This window comes from Schistocerca nitens, chromosome 8 (genome assembly GCF_023898315.1).
Source record: "Schistocerca nitens isolate TAMUIC-IGC-003100 chromosome 8, iqSchNite1.1, whole genome shotgun sequence".
Taxonomy (NCBI): domain Eukaryota; kingdom Metazoa; phylum Arthropoda; class Insecta; order Orthoptera; family Acrididae; genus Schistocerca; species Schistocerca nitens.
In genome coordinates, this window is record NC_064621.1 from 245,215,406 (window position 1) to 245,231,069 (window position 15,664).

At 43.8% G+C, this 15,664-nt stretch overlaps 1 protein-coding gene across 3 annotated transcripts in view; it reads right to left on the minus strand.

The window, feature by feature from the left end:
- Positions 1–15,664, minus strand: part of LOC126198714 (lysoplasmalogenase-like protein TMEM86A) — a 457,167-nt gene that overhangs the window by 68,591 nt on the left and 372,912 nt on the right. For all 3 annotated transcript variants that reach the window (XM_049935233.1, XM_049935232.1, XM_049935231.1), the window contains exon 2: positions 9,187–9,356. In XM_049935233.1, the coding sequence (XP_049791190.1) occupies positions 9,187–9,356 (170 nt within the window). The remainder of the gene's footprint in view (positions 1–9,186; positions 9,357–15,664) is intronic.

A 15,664-nucleotide genomic window follows, 5' to 3' on the forward strand; every position in this document is an offset into this window, starting at 1 on the left:
GTGTAATGTATGTCTGTGGTGAACTGCCCGATGAAACTAATGTGTCGGATCTGACGTGGAGAAGTTTTGTCCGAACGTTGCTTGAACATGAAGATGGGTGGCTTGTGGTCTGTGTCCCTCAAGCATGTACTGAAAGTGCTTCACTGCTGAGTAGGCAGCGAGGTGTTCTCTGTCATAGGTTGAGTAATTCCTCTCTGCATTTGTCCGTTTCTTGGAGAAGAATGCTAATGGTTGCAGATTATTGTCTTTGATTTGTTGTAAAGTTGCACCAATAGCATAATCTGAGGCGTCAACCATTAAAATTAGAGGTAAATTTGAAGAGGGATGAACCAGAAGTGCTGAATTGACCAAGCTGTTTTTTAGGTCATTAAAGGCTTGTCGAAAATTTTCTGTTCAATTAATTTTCCTTTTATCATTTTTATTAGTCCCATGGAGTAGGTTCAAAAGCTCTGCTAATGTACTGGCTGAATTTGGGAGTGCTCTTCGATAAAAATTATTGAGGCCAAGTTATCGGCGCAGTTCTTTTATTGCTGTAGGTAGCTGATAGTCAACAATGGTTTGTATTCGATCTGGTAGTGGTCTAATTCCCCCTGCAGTTACCACATATCCCAGGAAAGGTACTGCTATTGAATCGAAAATGCATTTGTTCAGATTGATTCTGATGTTGAATTTACTAAGGCATTCGAAAAGCAATTAAATGTGCTTCTTCTGCTCTTCAGTAGAATCATGAGGCGTTCAGCTGCGAAAAAGATATACACTGGAAGAGCCAAAGAAACTAGTACACCTGGCTTTTATAGTTTAGGGCCCCGCGAGCACGCAGAAGTGCCGAAACACGACGTGGCATGGGCCCCACTAATGTCTGAAGTAGTGCTGGAGGGAACTGACACCATTAATCCTACAGGGCTCTCCATAAATCCGTAAGAGTACAAGGGTGGAGATCTCTTCTGCGTAGCACTTGCAAGACATCCTGGATATGCTCAAAATGTGCATGTCTGGGGAGTCTGGTGGCCAGCGGAAGTGTTCAAACTCAGAAGAGTGTTCCTGGGGCCACTCTGTAGCAATTCTGGACGTGTGAGGTGCCGCATTATCCTGCAAGAATTGCCCAAGTCCGTCGGAATGCACAATGGACATGAATGGATGCAGGTGATCAGACAAGATGCTTACGTACGTGTCACCTGCCAGAGTCGTATCTAGACGTATCTGGGGTCCCATATCACATGTACACGTCCCACCCCATTACTGAGACTCCACCAGCTTGAACAGTCCCCTGCTGACATCCATGGATTCATGAGCTTGTCTCCATACCCGTACATGTCCATCGGCTCGATACAATTTGAAATGAGACTCGTCCGAGCAGGAAACGTTTCCCGTCATCAACAGTCCGCTGTCGGTGTTAACGGGAAGCTTTGTGTCGTGCAGTCATCAAAGGTACACGAGTGGGCCTTCGGCTCCGAAACCCCGTATCGATGATGTTTCGTTGAATGGTTCGCATGCTGTCACTTGTTGATGGCCCAGCACTGAAATATGCAGCAATCTGCTGAAGGGTTGCACTTCCTGTCACGTTGAACGATTCTCTTCAGTCTTCGTAGGTACCATTCTTGCAGAATCTTTTTCCGGCCGCAGCGATGTTGGAGATTTGATGTTTTACCAGATTCCTGATATTCTCGATAAACTCGTGAAATGGATGTACGGGATAATCCCCACTTCATCGCTACCTCGGAGATGCTGTGTCCCATAGCTCGCGCGTCGGCTATAACACCACGTTCAACGTCACTTATATCTTAATAACGTGACACTGTAGCAACGGTAACCGATCTAACAACTGCGAAAAACACTTGTCTTATAAAGGCATTGCCGACCACGGCTCCGTATTCTGCCAGTTTACATATCTCTGTATTTGAACACGCATGCCTATACCAGTTTCTTTGGCACTTCAGTATTTATGTCAACGCATGACATTTTGCGAGTAGTGATTTCTTGTCCACTAAGCATCAACCACTGCAGCAAATCGACTGTCTTCGTGTTCTATAGTTTTTGACTTTGGCGCGTATGACGCCAGTTGTTTTTTGCGCCCTAAAGCGCAACAAAACGAAACCAACCTCATCCGTGCCGCAAACACACAGGGTCGAATCAGTCAAAAGAAGCCGGAACCATCCATGGTTAAAGGAGAGACGAGTAATGGTAATTAGAAACTTCCTGAGGTACACATCACGGGAGTACCATGGTCCTGGTAGTATAGCTGCACAATGCCTCCCTCTTTGTACGATAGGCGCCACGTCAACTGAGCTGGTGGGAATGGCACACTCTATTACAAGAACTTCTTACCAATTTGTGGCAGCATGGGAGCACGTTGCAGATCATGCACTGCCATCCGTGGTGATGATACACGCTAGTAAGAACCGTGTCAAGCCTTTTGTAATATCCAGGGGACCGTCATAAATCGCGGTGACTTCAGTGAAATTATTGCCTTTGAACATAAGTGCCATCTCTTTTCGTCTCATTGCATATTTCTCTCACATGCTTTCTGTACTATATCGTAAGTTTCATCGACCTGTGTTCTTGGCAGTGACACACGTGACAGTTCCTTTCGTCCATAAACTTTGCATATCACTGTATTTTTGATGGAAATAATGTATTGGATCAAGTTCCTGAAAAAGGATCTTTATAAAAAAAGTAATGTTATGGGTCTATAAAAGTCAAAGCCAGCATTAGGTGTTTTACGTACTGAAAACAGATAATTACAGGATGGTATTTAACTTTGATATTAGGAAGAAGAGAGATTTGATCGTGCAGTCAGATCACGATCTATGTAACAGGGGCAATAAAGGGAGCGAAATATAAATAATACTCTCTAATAATTGTACGGAATCAAAAGAATGTAGTCTGAAACTGAGCATTAATTTAGCGGGAGTTATCTCCGACTAGGTACCGGTACTAATTACATTTCTGTATTACTTCTGCATTTAATAAGGAGAAACGAGTTGTTACGAAAGCCTCCGATTGACGTAATGATCGTTCAGTAGTTGTTAAAGGGAAGCTCTTATTACTACTTACGTCAATACAGTTTTTAGAAACACTACAGTGGACGACGCAAATTTTTTATTACTTATATAATTAGTTAGAAAGAAGATAGAGATTATCATGATTAGCAGTAATTATGCCCAATCACTTTTTTTTCAGTACATCACACAGAAAATTTTACAGACGTAAAATAATTACTTTTGTAATGTTGTTGTTTGTATTAATACTTTTAAGGAAGAGTAACTGCGTTAGCCAGAGTCGGGTCATTTCATTCTTAATAAGAGTGCACCCTGTATAAAGCTGAAATCAAATTACATGGCGCAGGTCTTAACGTATCACATAATGCTAGGAGGCTGCTTATAGCCATAAGAATTTTATGTAGTGCTTCTCAAGGAGAGAAAGATGAGAAGGTAGAGCCGCAGAATATTTTGGAGTAGTACATCATCGCAGTAATATCGTAGGTACATCTTCAAGGAGATATGCATTTCCACTTCTCTTCATAATTTATGTATATTCGGTAACGAATTTGCCAAGAATACTGATATCCGTAATTCCATACCTACTAAACTAGAAAAAAAGACTTCTTACTCATTATTATAGCTGTCAGTGACTCAGAAACATTAAATATTTTCTGTAACTGGGCAAATCGTCAGACAGATAGCAAAACAGATTTTAAATCTAAACCACGATTAAGTCTTCAGGGCGGCTACTACTACTACTACTACTACTACTACTACTACTACTACACATAAGAACTTTTATTTAAAACCTGGTAGCCTGTAAATAAAAAAAACTTGATTCTTAAGTGTAGTCAAATGTGTACGGCAGAGAAATGTATTCATTAATTTTAAAACTTAACATGTATACGTATGCTGTAAACTGAATCGTTCCACATAATTTCGATTCAAAACTCGCTCAAATGATCTAACTATGCTTGGCGGACAGAACCTCAAAAGTGCGGAGTGGCTCTTGTGTCCCTGGATTCGCAGCCCGCTGAAAGTCTCTGGCAAAACCCAAGACAATGTTCCAGATGTCACGCTAACATAGTGTTGAATTGCTTTAGGAGGAATGACTGGGCACTGGTGTCTAGGAGACTAATCCAGTCAACTGCACGGTGTATCACGTTTTTCTCAATGCTAGTAGAAATGTTATATGCCATTAGGACTAAGAAGAATAATTGTCGGTCCACTGACACCATGGCGCCAGCATAAAAACAGTTTTGGATAAAATTTAAAACACGGCCAAAGTCAACCTCATTACTGAAAATGTTTTTCCAAATTCAGTTTCTACTCTGAACAGCACATTAACATGGGTTTGGATTACTCTGGAACACTGGCATGTTTGTTAGTCAGTCTCTATGACTGATACCTGAAGTTACAGAACTAATTCGTCCCTTACTGATACACCCCATTCCTTGAACCAAAAGTATAACATCTTTAAATACGTATGTCGGTGAAAAGATGTTCATGTCAGTAGTCGATAACTGGTGAGCATCCCACTGTTGGGAGGGGGGGGGGGGTGTTTTAAATCGTAGGTGCTGATACCAGAGCTAACGATCCAGTCACTGTACGGAAGTGGGTAGCATTCAGACGACATTACCTGCTGATGTGGAGACTGGAGTTCCATGGAGCGGGCGGTGTGGAAAAAAAAGAGCTCCATGAAATCTAAGGACGCGAGATGTAAAAGATAATTAATTTATTGTAACTGTTAATTGTCAAGTTGGTTATCAGATCTATTATATACGTAATACGCAGAGGCTGCATACGAGTTGGTAGCTGTCTTCATTTATTATGCATTGAGTAGTAACTTTGAAGATAATATAAGAAGGTGAATTGAATCTCACTTCTTATTTTGTGGTGGAGTAAATGAGAACGAGATGTTAATTTCCAGCAGCTTTATCTGCAGTCTGTAAGGGGACGAAGTCTGAGGCAAGTTAGAGGAAGAACGCACACGGATTCAGACCACAGACTAGCTGGACACTGATCAATAATACTTAACGGCGACCAAATATTCAATAAGCAACATTCATTGTCTATAAAAGGAGTGTCCAGGTGGCAACTTATCTAAGTGTTTGGTGCCTGAACTGGAGTATAACAAACCACCAAGCAGCCCAAGCCAACCTGAAACACTTCAGTGTTACACTATTAATTCAGCTACAGTATAACGTAAGGTGCTGGAGTAGTAAATCCACGAAGCGACCCCACATGTAACTGCAGGCTTGACAAGCGTGCATGATTAAGCCATTTTCTGCAAGCAGCTCTTCGCCTCCTCATAGCCCAAGCACTCTTGGACACGTATCAGTTTGAACTTCGACTATATGGAGCTTGCACGACAATGCCTCATTTCAGCCGGTTTTGTCTTTGTGATGTGGGGGAAAAAACCCGAAAGAGAGAAAGTGAGATGTGGTATAAAGAATTATTAGTGAAAGGAAACTTAATGTGGTTACGCGTTCACCTCAAGATACATGTAAACGATTGGTATTATCATCTGAGGTTCGAAGGAGAAACGTATCTGAAGCTCCTAACACTTTTAACACACTTACTTAAAATACCGGATAGGATCACGAGGTGTTCTTGCTGCAACACAACACCAAAGTTTGGCAATAATGTCGCTATTTTCTGCGAGCTGAAGAGGCTATATAAAGACCTCACATACGCATCGATACACATACGCAATAAACAAGTACTGACTTAATGTATCTCACATACGCCTGTCCCAGAAGAATATAAGGGCCACTCAAATTAAAACGAGACCGATTGGGAACAAAAAGGCGGATAAATGTAAGTAGAACTCGCGCACCGGTGGTTCCGTACAAACTTACTTAATAATGAAATGGTTCAAATGGCTCTGAGCACTATGGGACTCAACTGCTGAGGTCATTAGTCCCCTAGAACTTAGAACTAGTTAAACCTAACTAACCTAAGGACATCACAAACATCCATGCCCTAGGCAGGATTCGAACCTGCGACCGTTGCGGTCTTGCGGTTCCAGACTGCAGCGCCTTTAACCGCACGGCCACTTCGGCCGGCACTTAATAATGAAGATAGATAGTTCATCCATCCCAGAAATATCTACGATTTTTTCCCCGCTTTCCACATCGGTTCCGGAATTTTAAGACTTTCGAGAACAACAAAATATTTTTTCGTGTGATATGTTGTTGTCGTAATCTTCAGTCCAGAGACTGGTTTGATGCAGCTCTCCATGCTACTCTATCCTGTGCATGCTTCTTCATCTCCCAGGACCTACTGCAACCTACATCCTTCTGAATCTGCTTAGTGTATTCATCTCTTGGTCTCTCTCTACATTTTTACCCTCCACAGTGCCCTCCAATACTAAATTGGTGATCCCTCGATGTCTCAGAACATGTCCTACCAACCGATCCCTATTTCCAGTCAAGTTGTGCCACAAATTTCTCTTCTCCCTAATTCTATTCAATACCTCCTAATTAGTTATGTGATCTACCCATCTAATCTTCAGAATGCTGTGTGATATAGTTACAAATTTTAAAAAAATCAGGTCTTTTCCTTTACTTTTACTGCGAAACCTTGCGTGTCGCTAATTTTCACGATTCTAGGTAACAGGAAGTGCCCTACACGTTTTGATGAGTGAGTTTGCGAGTTTCAACATATGTAACACAAACGGCAGTATCTTTTGATTGCAGTGACTTTGAAGCTTCAATCTTTTACATCGCCAAGGGACCGCAGACATTAGTATGGGACACAACTTTCAACCTGATACCTCTGCCCGTTTCTAAGAAAAATTGTTTTCAACAGCCAGCCAGACGGACAAACGGACGAACAACCAAGGGATCCTGTGAGGGTTCCGTTTTTACTCTTTCAGGTACGTAACTCTGAAAATAAATAAACTGTTCATTATTTCATAGTTACCGTCGTAACTGTTAATAGACTTACCCTACAGTGGGACAAGACGGCCAATGCCTTCATGGAAAAATGTTTGCGGTTGCCTCCGGAACCTTCATTCTACGCAGGCGTGCACCTCTTCTCTCGAAGCAAACCGACGGCCGCGAATGTTTTTGCTCGGAACCCATTACACGTCCTCCACACACGTCTGGTATCTCCCCGTATGATTTCCATGTTTTTGGAGACTTGACGAAACACATTCGTAGACGTTGATTTGCTCGAGACGAAATGCTGAATTCGGTCTTCCGAAGTTGTTTCACCGTGGAAGATCGTAACACTGTCCATCCTTTCAATCGCCATACGAACATCGAAATGGCAATATTTAGATAACCGATCGCGGAATTGAAAAGCTGCAACAATCGTTTAGTAGTGTAAAGGCGTTAGGACCAGACGAGATACCTATCCGTTTCTATAAAGATTATGCGAAAGAACTTGCTCCCATTCTAGCAGTAATTTATCGTAGATCGCTTGAGCAAAGAAAGGTCCCTAATGAACGGAAGAAAGCGCAGGTCATTCCAATTTTTAAGAAAGGCCGTAAGACAGATCGACACAATCGTCAATCTGTTGTAGGATTATGGAACATGTTTTATGCTCAAGAATTATGACGTTTTTGGAAAATGAACAGCTCCTCTATAAAAATCAACATGGATTCCGCAAACAGAGAGCCTGCAAAACTCAGCTCGCTCTGTTCCTCCATGAGATCCACAGCGCAGTGGACGACGGCGCTCAGGTTGATGCCGTGTTCCTTGATTTCAGTAAGGCATTCGACACCGTCCCGCATTGCCGTTTAATGAAAAAAAATGCGACATTACGGAGTATCGGAGCAGACCTGCGATTGGATTCAAGACTTTCTTGCAAATAGAAGTCAACACGTCGCTCTTAAAAAATGGTTCAAATGGCTCTGAGCACTATGGGACTTAACATCTATGGTCATCAGTCCCCTATAACTTAGAACTACTTAAACCTAACTAACCTAAGGACAGCACACAACACCCAGCCATCACGAGGCAGAGAAAATCCCTGACCCCGCCGGGAATCGAACCCGGGAACCCGGGCGTGGGAAGCGAGAACGCTACCGCACGACCACGAGATGCGTCGCTCTTAACCGAACTAAATCGACAGATGTAAAGGTAATATCCGGAGTACCACAGAGAAGTGTGATAGAATCGTTGCTGTTTACAATATATACAAATAATCTAGTAGAAAGTGTCGGATGCTCTTTAAGGCTATTCGCAGATGATACAGTTGTCTACATCCAAGTAGCAACGCCAGAAGACCGAGCGAGGTGGCGCAGAGGTTAGCACACTGGACTCGCATTCGGGAGGACGACGGTTCAATCCCGCGTCCGGCCATCCTGATTTAGGTTTTCCGTGATTTCCCTCAATCGCTCCAGGCAAATGCAGGGATCGTTCCTTTGAAAGGGCACGGCCGACTTCCTTCCCCGTCCTTCTCTAATCCGATGAGACCGATGACCTCGCTGTTTGGTCTCTTCACCCACACAACCCAACGCCAGAAGATAGTAAAAATTTACAGAACGACCTGAAGAAAACTGATGAATGGTGAGAACGTGTCTTGAGTCGTGCTTGGGTATCTCAGTCGGTAGAGCACTTGCCCGCGAATGGCAAAGGTCCCGCGTTCGACTCCCGGTCCGGCACGTAGTTTTGATCTGCCAGGAAGTTTCATTTCAGCGCACACTCCGCTGCAGAGTGAAAATTTCATTCAAGAGCAACAGATCTCTCGCCAAGTAACATGTCTGGAGCATGGTAAAGCAGAAACTTGAATTTCTCCTCAGTCTGCAAAAACCATTGCCAAATTGCAACAAAAGGTGCAAGCTGCTTGGGGCAGAACATCTCAGGATGCCACTCGGCACGTTTATGATCGTTTCCATGCGAGAATACACGACCGTGGTGCCGCCAGGAGGGGCGGGGAGGTATGGGGGAGGGGGAGGGAACACTGTATGATGCGAGTGTTTGGGCACCACTTATTGTGACGTGTGTTTCATCTGGTCTGAATTTGTAATCGTATGTTATCATATACTACTACAATGATAGAATACCTATCACATTATTTGTCAAGAAAATGGTCTAGTCCTTCTGGGGGTTGGATTATTTTTTTCCGTGGCAGTTGCACAGTTTGGACAATTCGAATGCTTGTGAAAAGCTACCCAACGGACTGCCAAAGATCGTTGTGACGAATGCTAGGTCATGCACGCTTATCGAGCTCGCAGCTGGGCGTGTGTACTCACTCATCGCCGAGGCTGATGCCGTGCAGCAGGACGAAGCCGATGAGGCACACGATGGGCAGGCACTTGACGAGCGTGGCCGCCCACGACGGCCGCTCCACCGGGATGAACAGCACGAAGTAGATGGCCACCGTCTTGAAGAACGGCACCAGCTTCGGGCCCACGCTCTTCAGCTGCAACACAAGAGGCAGCGCCTTCTTCTCACCTGTTCTCTGATATACCCAACTGGTTAAATTGCTCTTACCATCTTCTCCGTTGTCCTCAGTGGTCACCCAAGGCTTCTTACAGTACTGGCCATTAAAATTGCTACACCACGAAGATGACGTGCTACAGACGCGAAATTTAACCGACTGGAAGAAGATGCTGTGATATGCAAATGATTAGCTTTTCAGAGAATTCACACAAGGCTGGCGCCGGTGGCGATACCTACAACGTGCTGACACGAGGAAAGTTTCCAACCGATTTCACATACACAAACAGCAGTTGACCGGCGTTGCCTCGTGAAACGTTGTTGTGATGCGTCGTGTAAGGAGGAGAAATGCGTACCATCACGTTTCCGATTTTGATAAAGGTCGGATTGTCGCCTATCGCGATTGCGGTTTATCGTATCGCGACATTGCTGCTCGCGTTAGTCGACATCCAATGACTGTTAGCAGAACATGCAATTAGTGGGTTCAGGAGGGTAATACGGAACGCCGTGCTGGATCCTAACGGCCTCCCATGGCTGTAACGGATAGTGCAACCACGTCTCGATCCCTGAGTCGACAGATGGGGACGTTTGCAAGACAACGACCATCTGCACGAACAGTTAGTTTGCAGCAGCATGGACTATCAGCTCGGAGACCATGGCTGCGGTTACACTTGACGCTGCATCACCTGACAGGACCGCCAGCGATGGTGTACTCGACAACGAACCTGGGTGCACGAATGGCAAAACGTCATTTTTTCGGATGAATCCTGGTTCTGCTTACAGCATCATGATGGTCGCATCCGTGTTTGGCGACATCGCGGTGAACGCACATTGGAAGCGTGAATTCGTCATCGCCATACTGGCGTATCACCCGGCGTGATGGTACGGGGCGCCGTTGGTTACATGTCTCGGTCACCTCTTGTTCGCATTGACGGCACTTTGAACAGTGCATTTTACATTTCAGATGTGTTACGACCCGTGGCTCTGCTCTTCATTCGATCCCTGTGAAACCATACATTTCAGCAGGATAATGCACGACCGCATGTTGCATGTCCTGTACGGGCCTTTCTGGATACAGAAAATGTTCGACTGCTGCCCAAGCCAGCACATTCTCCAGATCTCTCACCAATTGAAAACGTCTGGTCAATGGTGGCCGAGCAACTGGCTCGTCACAATACGCCAGTCACTACTCTTGATGAACTGTGGTATCGTGTTGAAGTTGCATGGGCAGCTGTACCTGTACACGCCATCAGAGCTCCGTTTGACTCAATGCCCAGGCGTATCAAGGCCGTTATTACGGCCGGAGGTGGTGGTTCTGGGTACTGATTTCTCTGGATCTATGCACCCAAATTGTGTGAAAATGTAATCACATATCAGTTGTAGTATAATATATTTGTCCAATGAATACCCGTTTATCATCTGATCTGCATTTCTTCTTGGTGTATCAATTTTGATGGCGAGTAGTGTATTTAAATAATTCCGCCTACAATTTTCAGTTTTATCTACATTTACATTACAACCATACTCAGCAAAACACAGAATTGCATGGCAGAGGATACTTCCCATCGTACCAATATTAGGGTTTCTTTCTGTTCCACTCACGTATGGATCGCAGAAATTATGATTTTTTCAAACGCCTTTGAGCACGCTGTAATTAGGCTTATCTTTTCTTCGCGATCAATGTGGGAGCGATACTTAGGGGTTTGTAATATATTCTTTAATTCAACATTTAAATTTGGTTCTAGAAATTTTCTAATAAGGGACAGATTGGATTTCTAACGCTGGAAACCGCACGAAACCTGCTTCGAATAAAACTCGATCATAAAAACAGTGGTCTGTGTCATTTCCTTGCAAAAGGTTGCATTCTACCCCAAGTGACATTTTACTAGAGAGAAACAAAGTATCACAGCATCATATCATAGGAAGAGAATTATACTTAATTCACTGAATTCAGTGTATCATTAGATTTTCAATCAACAGGTCAAAAATCCACTGCTTAAATCAACTACAACAGCGCAAAACAAAGATATCCCACACACCTGATAGTACTTATATTAGTCCTCATATTGCAGATGTGGGAGTTCGATGAAGAGTGGAAGGCAGCAATGTGCACACTTCACTGAAGCCACGGGTTTAGATTCAGAAGCACTCTCGCATTCAAGCGACCAAGTATTAAATGCCACACTAATTACATTTTCAAATGATGACGTGTGTATGTCGATGTCGTAACATATCTTCCGCCAAGCGTATAACAACTTGAGCGTATACTTTGGCGCAGAAAAATTACTTTAAGCCGCAGAGTGAAGTTTGATGATGAAATAACGATCACGTACCTTTATTTGTGGTTTGGGACATTATAGTCTTACAAAATCTGCAATCTTTATTCGATACAGTTTATATTGCCTAAAGAAGTAAACATCAAGGGGTTGGCAATATTTTGTTGTTTACGGTGGCAATATAGTTGCTGTGGACCCAAGTTCAATGAAAATTCATCACAATTACTTCTATTACCTAGTAACGCGAACATTTATAAAGCATTGAAGCTATAACTTGTACAGTTACTTATAAATCGCACATCCCTATACGAATTAATTGCTGGTGAATATCAATACCGATTATAAAACGACCTCGGGAAAATACGTTCGTGTTCCGATAAAATGTAAGAAGTTGCAAGGCAATAATCACGCTACGAGTTCTCAGAGACTAAAGAAACGCAAGCCTACATTTACTGACGTTAGTTGCTAGTTGTTTTTTTTTTTTTTTTTTTTTTTTTTTTATAGTTGACTGGAATGCACTACTCGAAATTACGTAAGTAGCAACGATGAAACATGTACTTAAAGATTGCTACAACTGTTGAACACTTACACGTGTGTAGAGAGAGAGAGAGAGAGAGAGAGAGAGAGAGAGAGAGAGAGCGCCTCTGGCGCAGACATGTTTCCAGTCATTAACAGTCCAATGTCGGTGTTGAGGGGCCCAGACGAGGCGTATAGCAGTCATCAAGGGTACACAAGTGGGCCTTCGGCTCCGAAAGCCCATATCGATGATGTTTCGCTGACTTGTTGATAGTCCAGCATTGAAATCTGCAGCAATCTGCGGAAGGATTACACTTCTGTCACGTTGAACAATTCCCTTCAGTCGTCGTTGGTTCCGTTCTTGCAGGATCTTTTTCGGCCGCAGCGATGTCGTAGATTTGATATTTTACCGGATTCCTGATATTCGCGGTGCACTCTCGAAATTGTCGCACGGGAAAATCCCTACGTCATCACTGCCTCGGAGACGCTGCGTCCCATCGCTCGTGCGATGCAATCGCACATAAATCTTGATAATCCGCCATTGTAGCAGCAGTAACCGATCCAACAACTGCGCCAGACACTTGTTGTCTTATATAGGCGTTGCCGACCGCGGCGCCGCATTCTGCGCATTTACATTTTTGTATTTCAATACGCATGCCTATACCAGTTCCTCTGGCGCTTCAGTGTATAAGGCGGCCGAGATAGCTCAATATGAAGGATCGCAATACATCATTTCTCGTCGATTGCACTCTATGTTACAATGGACATCGCTTAAAAACTTGCTGGCTAACGTATGTAAGGCCACGGTCTACTCACGTTGCCCTGCGAATACTGAGCCATTACATACACCAGTTCGGCAAGAACTCGTCAATATCTGACGCGAGACGTGCCGTAAATCGGTGGACAGATTCCACGATTAGGTTCGAGAGAGTTTCTTCAATGGAGAACCACTCGAGCAATGGTACTTTCAAAAATGAGACCAAACTAAATAGTATCTGCTTTGAATGAACATTCTTACTTTCTGTTTATTCGTTTTACACACGGTGATTATGCTAAATGAGAGCAAACAGCTGGAAACGATCCCCGAAGATAAGAGTAAAAAAGGTCATTTGGACATGCGGCCGTAAGTGTCTTTCAAGGGAAGTAAAGATATTTTGTCAGAGACAAATGTTATCTGTCTAGTTTTCAATGACTGAAAACATCCTTGAGAAGTGAAAATTTTTGTCTGTACTAGTGTTTTAGCTTCACGCTCAAGAGGGTAGTAAAGTCGACGACAACGGCGCGCTCACATATAGGCACCAGGGGCATCTGTTGCCGACTCACTCTGCTCATGGACAACGTTACTGTCCTCTTGAGTGCAGAATGGAAACTCTAGTACAGACACAACACTCCGACTTGCCTCGTGTGTTCTGAAGTGAGCTTTCAGTCACTGAAACTAAACTGTGAGAGAGCTTTGATCTCGACCTTCGAGTGACTTACCTTGGAATGCGTTCCTAGCCATGTGTCCATATGACCTTATTTACCCTTTATTTTCTCAGGGATCGTTTCCTGCTTTTAGCCCCTATTCAACACTCGTCCTACATATTCTTCAAGTGTATATATTGTCTTTCTCGCGTGTTACCAACGTAAACATTGTACCTACAATAAATACACTATTAAAAAAAATAAAAAGACCTACGCACCAGGAAGGAATCGTCAGAATGGGACAAAAATCTGTAGATGTGATGGTTGTACATGCACAAACACATGGTTTTAATTTCAGAAAAATTGGATGATTAATTCCAAGAGAAAGAGCTTCGCAAACTAAGCATAATAATGCGATCGTCCGCTTCTGGCCCTTATGCAAGCAGTTATTTGGCTTGGCACTGACAGAGTTATTCGATGTCCTGAGGGAAATCGTGTCAAATTCTGACAAAATGGCACGTTAGCTCATCAAATCCCGAGCTGGTTGGAGGACCCTACCCATAATGTTCCAAAAACGTTCTTAATTGGGGAGTGATCCGGCGACCTTGCTGGCGAAGATGGGGTATGGAAAGCACGAAGGTAAGCAGTTAGCAGATTTCACCATGTGCAGGCGGGCATTATCTTGCTGAAATATAAGCCCAGGATGGCTAGCCGTGAAGGGCAACACAACGGACCATACAATATCATCGACGTACCTCTGTGTTGTAAGGGTGCCGCGGATGACAACCAAAGGGGTCCAACGATGTAAAGAAATAGCACCCCAGACCGCAACTTCTGGTTATCAAGTCGTATGGCAGACGACAGTCAAGTTGGTATCCCACCATCGTTTGAGGCGTCTGCACTCACTTCACAGGTCTGGAATCTCATTGACTGGAGTAGAACTGTCTTCAGTGATGAGTCCCGCATCAAAACGAGCCCCGATGTCCAGCGAAGAGTCTCAGGAGATGACTGGACAGTGGTAGAATACCCCGCCATACGGCCCGACAACTAGTGGTGATGGTCTGGGGTGCCATTTCTTTTCACAGCCGGTCTCTTTCGCTGTCATCCGCGGCGTCCTGACAGCACAGCGCTAGATCGACGGTGTTCTGCGTCCCGTTTGGTTGCACTTCACGACAAGCAATCCTGGGATTATATTTCAGCAAGATAATGTCCGCCCACACAGGGTGACTGTTTCTACTGCTTGTCTTCGTGCTTGCCAAGTCCTACCTTCGTCGGCAAGGTCGTCGGATCTCTCTCCAACTAACAAAGTTTGGAGGGTTATGGGCAGCATCCTCCAATCGGCTCGGGATTTTGACGATCTAACGTACCAACTGGACAGAATTTGGCACGATATCCCTCTGGCAAAAAAGACAGAGAAAGGCTGGAGGATTTTGAGATCTGGACATGGCGGAGGATGGAAAGAATAAGTTGGATGGACAGATTAAAAAATGAAGAGGTACTGAGAAGAGTGGGAGACAAAAGACAGTTACTAGATGTAATAAAGAGAAGAAAAAGAAATTGGATTGGGCATATATTAAGAAACAATGACGGACTGATAAAACAGTTTTAGAAGGTTATGTAGAAGAGAAAAGGAAGCGAAGAAGGAAGAGATTCCAGTTACTGGCTGACATGATGGATGGTACAACATACAGCAGCCTTAAGAAGGAAGCAATGGATCGCAGAAAATGGAGAGGCAAAGGACCTGCTTATATAGCAGATAACCGATGATGATGATCCCTGAGTAGGACATCTACATCTATATCTAAGTCTGCATGGATACTCTGCAAATCACATTTAAGTGCCTGGCAGCGGGTTCATCGAACCACCTTCACAATTCTCTATTATTCCAATCTCGTATAGCGCGCGGAAAGAATGAACACATATATCTTTCCGTACGACCTCTGATTTCCCTTATTTTATCGTGGTGATAATTCCTCCATATGTAGGTCGCTGTCAACAAAATATTTTCGCATTCAAAGGAGAAAGTTGGTCATCGGAATTTCGTGAGAAGATTCCGTCACAACGTAAAACGCCTTTCTTTTAATGATGTCCAGCC